Source organism: Hemiscyllium ocellatum, chromosome 21 (assembly GCF_020745735.1).
Source record: "Hemiscyllium ocellatum isolate sHemOce1 chromosome 21, sHemOce1.pat.X.cur, whole genome shotgun sequence".
In the NCBI taxonomy this organism is placed as follows: Eukaryota; Metazoa; Chordata; class Chondrichthyes; order Orectolobiformes; family Hemiscylliidae; genus Hemiscyllium; species Hemiscyllium ocellatum.
Window position 1 is genome coordinate 52771355 of NC_083421.1, and position 8233 is coordinate 52779587.

Here is an 8233-nt window from a genome sequence, read left to right on the forward strand (position 1 = left end):
AATTGTTAGAGCTGGATCTTAGCTCCCAACAAATTGAAACATCAGCTCAACCTGCTTTGAATCAGACCAGTTTTGTTTTGGCGAAGGAGTAAGAGGTGACCCCCATCCTGCTCCTTGGAAAGTTAGATGTGAGGCTGTCTCTTTTCACTTTCAGTTATTTGATTTTAACTTCAGGCGGTGGATTTCCGGACGTCAGGGAAATTCAGCAGCTTAAATGAAGTAAGAGGGGTTAAATTCAGGAGGTGGTTTACTTCAGAGCGTAGCTTGTGGGCCAGGTGGAGCAGAAAAGCTTTCTTCAGCCTCTGCGTTTATCCAGTAAACCTTCATGGCCTCTTTCCTTATTCCTGATGCTGGTTTCCTCCAGACCGTCACCTCACCATCTCTCCCCTAAAATTAGAATCATAGATTCCCTACAGTGTAGATGGAGGCCATTCGGCCCATTGAGTCCCACACAGACCCACGTCCCCACTCTACCCCATAATCCCACATTTACTAAGGGCTAATCACCTCGCCTATATGTCAGACACTGTGTGGCAATTTAGCATGGCCAATCTACATAACCTACATATCTTTGGACTGTGGGAGGAAACTGGAGGAAATCCACGCAGATGCTGGGAAAATGTACACAGACAGTCATTCAACGCTGGACTCGAACCTGGGTCTCTGGCACTGAAGAACAGCAGTGCTAACCACTGTGCCACCCGGTACGTCCTCCCAGTGCAATTACTTACACTCGTAGACTCAGGCTGCCTGTGAACAGGATCCCTATCTAAATGAGCCCTTCAAATCTAATGCCAGCCATTTAGAAAGTACTTTCTTCCTAGTGTCTTTACCTCGCATCAGACCAATCCCCAGCTCTAAGTTGTTTCCAGACTAAAAGGCAAGTATGTGATGTGTCTAGTGTATGCATCACCATGAAGTGACTGTCTTGCATTTCAGCAATCATGTGTCACAGTAAAAGAAAGAGAAATTGAGGGATTAATCGGAACTGCGCAGAGAGTAAGCAGTAACCTTAAGCTCGCAGCAAAGCAATACAAAAGGATGATGCATGCAAGATAAAATGTGTAATTTTTGCATGTGAAATCCTGAAGCCGCCTCATGAGATTGTAGTTTTGATGGAATTCAGTTGCACGTTAAGTTGCTCTAATGCTTTGTTGCAATGGTTTCATTGTAAGAACCATTAGCACAGAATAAATCATTTTACAATGTTTACTTTGTATCTGTGAACGTTTTAAAAAGTAAGTATAGTGCTTTTCTTTAATGAGCTGCTGTATTAAAACATGTGAAGGTGGAATTTCTGGTTGTGAAATCTGTCATTTTCTGTTGCATATTTAGGAAAATAAAGATTGGAAAGCTTTGATTCAGGATGCACAGAAAAGAGGAGCCATCGTGAAAACAAGTGAAAGTGATTATAAGAAAGACTGCCAAAAAATATTGAAACCCAGGTCTATTGTCCAGAGAAGTATTTCTGATCCAGCTGCATTAACGGGTGAACAGAAACAAGTTCCTGATCTTGCATGGAAAAGCTCATGGAATGAAACTAGTATGCCTTCAGCAGCTGATGTCAGATGTGGGCAATTTCCAAAAACACTGATTCCTTCTCAATCAGTTTCAAAACATCATTTGCATTATGCTCAATCATCTGTTACTGCACAACCTGAGACATCAGTTAGGTCAGAGCTGTCTGCTCAGGATAAACCGAGGGATCCAAGACTGGCCCGAAGAGCTTTACTCAAAGAAACTCAGCCACAATTAAAAATCACTCGTACTTTTTCAGAGTCGCGTGTAGTAAATTCACCAGATTCCTCTGCATCTGGTGGTGGGCATGGGGCTATTCATTCTTCAAACATTAGTCAGCCTCCAAGAAATTCTCTTTCCAGGATTGATGTTGATAAACCTTATCCTTCTCCTCTGAACAGAAGTTTGACCTTTCCTTCTGGGACTTCTGGATGTAGAAATGATCAGAATACAGTCTACAATGTCAGCAATTGTGCAGGTTCCTGGAAGCAACAACAGGACGAAGTAGCAAAAGGAGATAGGTCTGGCGAACAGAAATAGATATACAGATGAAAAGATTGAGCTAAGAAGTTTTCTCTTAATACGTTTGATTTTTTTGTTGACAAACAGAGCTGATGGAGTGTTTCCAACTTACAGAAGCAGGGGATAATATATAAAATGGTAAAGTTGTTTCGTAGGCTTTTATTGTTTGATTACAAAGGTGAATGGTTTGTTTTTTTTTGTTATATTGAAAATAAGTTGCACTACTTTTACTTTCTATTGGCAGATTTTCTACCATTTTCCCAATTTACCTGACTGGGGGGCAGGCAGGTTACCTGCTTCCACTCCATTTGACTGCATGCCACATGAATATGTGCAAAAGGAAACAGCAAGTGAGAAATGCTGCCTGTACAGAAAAAACAAATTTATTTGATGCAATTCCCTGGCTGCTTTCCTCGTGCCTTCTCTGAATGACATAGCCATGAATCTACCTGTTTAGGAATTTTTCTACCACTTGCACTGAAATACAGTACCACCTTGTTGTGCCATTCATCACTCGTGTTTAAATACTTTTGACAAATGGAGAAAATACACTATCTCACTTCATCAAAAAGTTTGATATGTCAGCCCTTCTTAGTATGGATCATGGTATCTAAAATCAATCCCTAAACCACGTTTATCAGCTACCTTTATTTTACAAAGTCTAAAGTAGTACAGTTTCCCTGAATTCTACAGCATTTACCAGGAGCTTGAAAAGGAATAGTAAGACAGGAATTTATGTTTTGACCATTTCACGTACGTACTTTGACAAAAATAGACTTTAACAGTTGTGAAGAAGCCGCAATCACTAGTTTAGCCCTGAAAACAATTCGGCTGTGACTCAACAAATTTTCTATACAGAAGTTATTTCTGGCCATTGTGTGCGTGTCTTGTACTACATTTTGTTTGACATTGCCTTTCCATTTTGCATTTTATTTACAGTGACATATGGGAAAAAATATAAGCATAGTGGACATATGCTATCTGGATGACTCCTCAATAACTGCAAATAGTTTGTACCAGTTAGCTGGTTAATATCATCTTTAGTTCATAAGTTCATAGCACTGGGTAATTTCATTTAGAATTATATGTATATAATTATCACAAAATTCTGTGTCTTAATTACAGCAGAATAGTAAGATGCCAGTGTCTGCAGGTAAAGTTAAAGAAAAATCATAATGCCTCATGGATTTGCCCAGTGGGTTTTATGGAAATGTAATTACTGTACAGTGGCTACTTATGTATACATTGCATGTTGTATAGATTTTGCTGTAGTCTCCTGTGCTCCCTGAAAAGGCTTGTCATCTGCAGCATCCCTTCTGAAAGTTCATGCTGCTGAGTCATTATTATAGGTTGCCAGGCTTGCTGGTTTTAGACAATGAACAAGTCAGAATTTGAATTCTTGGACATTGTATAAAGGAGATCTGTTTGAATTTGCAGTTAAGATAGTTGTAATTCTCCACCACCCAATGCTTGGTACTCTAGTCTGTCACTAGAGTAATGCAAACAGTAAAATAAGTTGACTATTTTCTTTAGTACATAATAAAATTGATTTTTTACAAAAGCTTTATTAGCTTGTGCTTGTGTGAGACATCTTTTGGGGAAACTGGATTCTGAACGTTTTGCACAAATGACACATAAAACACACAAGTTAAGTAATTTATTTCTGTAACTGCTCAACACATGGGAGACAACTAATTTTGAAATCTATTGCTTGAACAGAATTGTCATGATTGTGAATTTCTATCTATACCATGATGAATAATGGAAAGAAGGCGAATCTAATGTCACCCAACTTACCTCATTTGAATCTTGCCTTCTATTAATTAATTGAAGTCAAAACTGGCAACTCTTGCCAAGAAGTCAGATTAAACTGCACTTTCTTCCCCAGTGTGAATGGTAGTACAGGGGTTGATGTCACATGAGAGGCAGAAAGCCCTGACCCCTCAACTGCTGTGGCTGTAGTTTGATGATCAGTTTGCAAGATTTACATGTATTTCAAAATGGAACAAATTATTCTCTCATTTTTAAGTAATTGTGCATTGTAAAGTATAATGAGATCCATCCATAATTTATTTGTATAATTGAATAATTTTTTTGTTTCTGTAATGTGCACTCAACAATTCTCATGTCTGAAATAAGTGAAATTTGATACTCATTTGAACTTTACAAAAGTTTGTTGGATTCTTTTAAAATTCCTATTTGTGACTAACAAGTGATTTGTTAAAAAACTCTAGAAATGTTTTATGCATATTGATAATTATACTACCTCATGACCATGACACCAGGCATTATTCCCCTGTTCTTTGAAATGGTGCCATGGGAAATCCTACATCCACTGTGAAGGCAGACAAGAACCTCAGAAGTACAACATTGACTTGCACTCCTGGAAGTTACTGCCATGCATGGACCTCCGCCTGTGCAGCTGGAAAGAAAATTAGAGGGATTGCTGGCATGGTGTGATTTTATAATTGTCATACCTCTCATACCCCTGTCAACCTGCATTATATTATATGATTCTCGGTCTCTCAAGCCTTAAATTATAACAACAGTGTAAGACGTTCCCAAAGATCCCCCCATTTGACCTTCCTCCAACACAAACAGCATCCGCTGAGGTGTTGTAAAAAATTTCAAGCCTCAAAATGGGATTGCAGTGGGAAAACGTTTAGGAAACAATGCTCCAGCACATATGTGCATTGTTTTGGTGGTGGTGGTGGTGGTGGTGAGGGGGTGTGGGGGGGGTTTTGGCGATTGTAGAGGTGTGAGGGGCGGTTGTAGAGGTGGTAAAACCTCAATCTTTAAAATGTATGTGAATGAGCACTTGTAATGTCATAACATTCAGGTTTATGGGCGAAATGCTGCAAAGTGGGATTAGTGCAGGTAGGTTTGTATGGACTTGACAGGCCCAAGAGCCTTTTCTGTACTATATGACTGTTATTTGATTAGATTTTCATTCTTAAATCAGTACTAGAGAATTCTCAGAAATTCCAACACTGCATAGCCCCAATTAAAGAAGAGGAAAGTAGGGGAAGAGAAGATTCAAACTTAACTTCAAAAATGAGTTGCATTTATTTAGAACCTGTCATGACGTCCCAAGGCACATTACAAACAATGAAGAGCATTTTTCATGTAGTTGTTGCTGTAATGTGTCCTTTCTGGTATTTCACATGGTCCCTATCATTTAATCAACACACAAATTGAAAATCTAAACAGCCCATAACTTTCAAACAGCCAGCTGCCAGACATTACAGCTTTCAGCAATTGCTTCTTCCTTGTCAATGCTAATGTCTGCCATCTCTACCCCTCTCAAGAAGGTGTCCATATAATAGAGGCTTGGTGCCCAAAAGGTTGTGATTCAGACTTCCGATACAACTCCCCAGCCGACGTTGCCACTTTTCGATGTTTCAAACCATGTATATACTAACTGTTCCTACCTTTTCAGGTGATAAAACTTTCTCATTTTAACCCATCTTTGCACGAATTCACATCTTGTGAAGATGTGTCCAAAGGACTTTTCCACCTCTTTATGACGAAGGCTAATAATGGGCCCAAAATTCACTCTGTATCTCTCTTTATGGATGCCATGAGACCTGGTGAGTTTTTCCAGGTCTGTCTTTTTTTAATAACACATACCTTTAATTTTTGCTTAAAACAGCTTAATTAATTAAATTCCAGAAATTAAGAAACAAATTTGTAAGGAGATGTCAGTTATCTGTAAGAATAATAAGGTGGTTATGGTAGGGAATTTTAACTTTCCAAACATAGACTGGGACTGCTAGTGTTAAGGGTTTAGATGGAGAGGAATTTAAGTGTGTACAAGAAAATTTTCTGATTCAGTATGTGGATGTACCCACTACATCCTTGGGAAATAAAATGGGATAGGTGTCTGACATGAGAGTGGAGGAGCAATTTGGGACCAGCAACCATAATTCTATTAGTTTTAAAATAGTGATGGAAAAGAATAGACCAGATCTAAAAGTTAAAGTTCGAAATTGGTGAAATACCAATTTTGACGGTATTAGGCAAGACCTTTCAAAAGTTGATTGGGCGCAGATATTTGCAGGTAAGGGGACGGATGGAAAATGGGAAGTTTTCAGAAATTAGATAGCAAGAGTCCAGAGAAAGTGTATTCCTGTAAGGGTGAAAGGCACAACTGGTAGTTATAGGGAATGCTGGATGACTAAAGAAATTGAGGGTTTGGTTAAGAAAAAGAAGGAAGCATATGTCAGGTTGAGACTATAAAGGCAGTAGGAGTATACTTAAGAGAGAAATCAGGAGTACAAAAAGGGGTCATGAGATAGCTTTGGCAAGTAGAGTTAAGGAGAATCCAAAGGGTTTTTAACAAAGAGGGGCAAAAAGGATAACTAGGGAGAGAATAGGGCCCCTCAAAGATCAGCAAGGCGGCCTTTGTGTGGAGTTGCAGGAGATGGGGGAGATACTAAAAAAGTATTTTGCATCAGTATTTACTGTGGAAAAGGATATGGAAGATATAGACTGCAGGGAAATAGATGGTGACATCTTGAAAATATCCATATTATAGAGGACGAAATGCTGGATGTCTTGAAACGGATAAACGTGGATAAATCCCCAGGACCTGATCAGGTGTACCGTAGAACTCTGTGCAAAGCTAGGGAGTGATTGATCGGCCTTTTACTCAGATATTTGTGTCATCGATAGTCACAGGTGAAGTGCCGGAAGATTGGAGGTTGGCTAACATAGTGCCACTGTTTAAGAAGGGTGGTAAGGACAAGCCAGGGAACTATAGACTAGTGAGCTTAAAATCGGTGGTGGGCAAGTTGTTGGAGGGAATCCTGAGGGACAGGATATACATGTATTTGGAAAGGCAAGGACTGATTCGGGAATATCAACATGGCTTTGTGCATGGGAAATCCTGTCTCACAAACTTGATTGAGTTTTTTTGAAGAAGTAACAAAGAGGATTGGTGAGGGCAGAATGGTGGTTGTGATCTATATGGACTTCAGTAAGGTGTTCGACAAGGTTCCCCATGGGCGACTGGTTAGCAAGGTTAGATCTCGCAGAATACAGGGAGAACTAGCCATTTGGATACAGAACTGCCTTAAAGGTAGACAACAGAGGGTGGTGGTGGAGGGTTGTTTTTCAGACTGGAGGCCTTGTGACCAATGGAGTGCACAAGGATCGGTGCTGGATTCACTACTTTTCATCATTTATATAAATGATTTGGAGATGAGCGTAAGAGGTTCAGTAAGTTTGCAGATGACACCAAAATTGGAGGTATAGTGGACAGCGAAGAAGGTTACCTCAAATTACAAAGGGATCTTGACCAGATGGGCCAATGGACTGAGAAGTGGCAGATGGAGTTAAATTTAGGTAAATGTGAGGTGCTGCACTTTGGGAAAACAAATCTTAGCAGGACTTACACACTTTAATGGTAATCTCCTAGGGAGTGTTGCTGAACAAAGAGACCATGGAGTGCAGGTTCATAGCTCCTTGAAAGTAGAATCGCACGTAGATAAGGTAGTGAAGTAGGCATTTGGTATGCTTTCCTTTATTAGTCTGAGCATTGAGTATAGGAGTTGGGAGGTCATGTTGCGGCTGTACAGGACATTGGTTAGGCCACTGTCGGAATATTGCGTGCAATTTGGTCTTCCTATCAGAAAGGTATTGTGAAAATTGAAATGGTTCAGAAAAGATTTATACGAATGTTGCCAGGATTGGAGGATTTGAGCTATAGGGAGAGATTGAATAAGCTATGGCTGTTTTCCCTGGAGCATTGGAGGCTGAGGGGTGACCATATAGATGTTTATAAAATCACGAGGGTCATGGATTGGGTAAATAGGCAAAGTCTTTTCCCTGGGGTGAGGGAGTCCAGAACTAGAGGGCATAGTTTAAGGGTGAGAGGGGAAAGATATAAAAAAGACCTAAGGGGTAACTTTTCCACTGAGTGTGGTACGTGTATGGAATGAGCTGCCAGAGGAAGTGGTGGAGGCAAGTACAATAGCAACATTTAAACAGCAATTGGATGGGTATATGATTAGGAAGGGTTTGGAGGGATATAGGCCAGGTGCTTGCAGGTGGGATTAGATTGGGTTGGGATATCGGTAGGCATGGATGAATCGGACTGAAGGTTCTGTTTCTGTGCTGTACATCTGACTCAATGTAAATTTATGCATAAAATGGAGAGAGAAGTTTTCTGCACCACAGGAATCTGGAAAAA

The 8233-nt window shown here is 39.9% G+C and overlaps 1 protein-coding gene across 6 annotated transcripts in view; it reads left to right on the plus strand.

Moving 5' to 3' along the window:
• Positions 1-3601, plus strand: part of setx (senataxin) — a 110663-nt gene extending 107062 nt beyond the window's left edge. For all 6 annotated transcript variants that reach the window (XM_060841471.1, XM_060841475.1, XM_060841472.1 and 3 more), the window contains one exon: positions 1336-3601. In XM_060841471.1, the coding sequence (XP_060697454.1) occupies positions 1336-2058 (723 nt within the window). In that variant the 3' untranslated portion in view covers positions 2059-3601. The remainder of the gene's footprint in view (positions 1-1335) is intronic.
• Positions 3602-8233: the final 4632 nt, after the last annotated feature.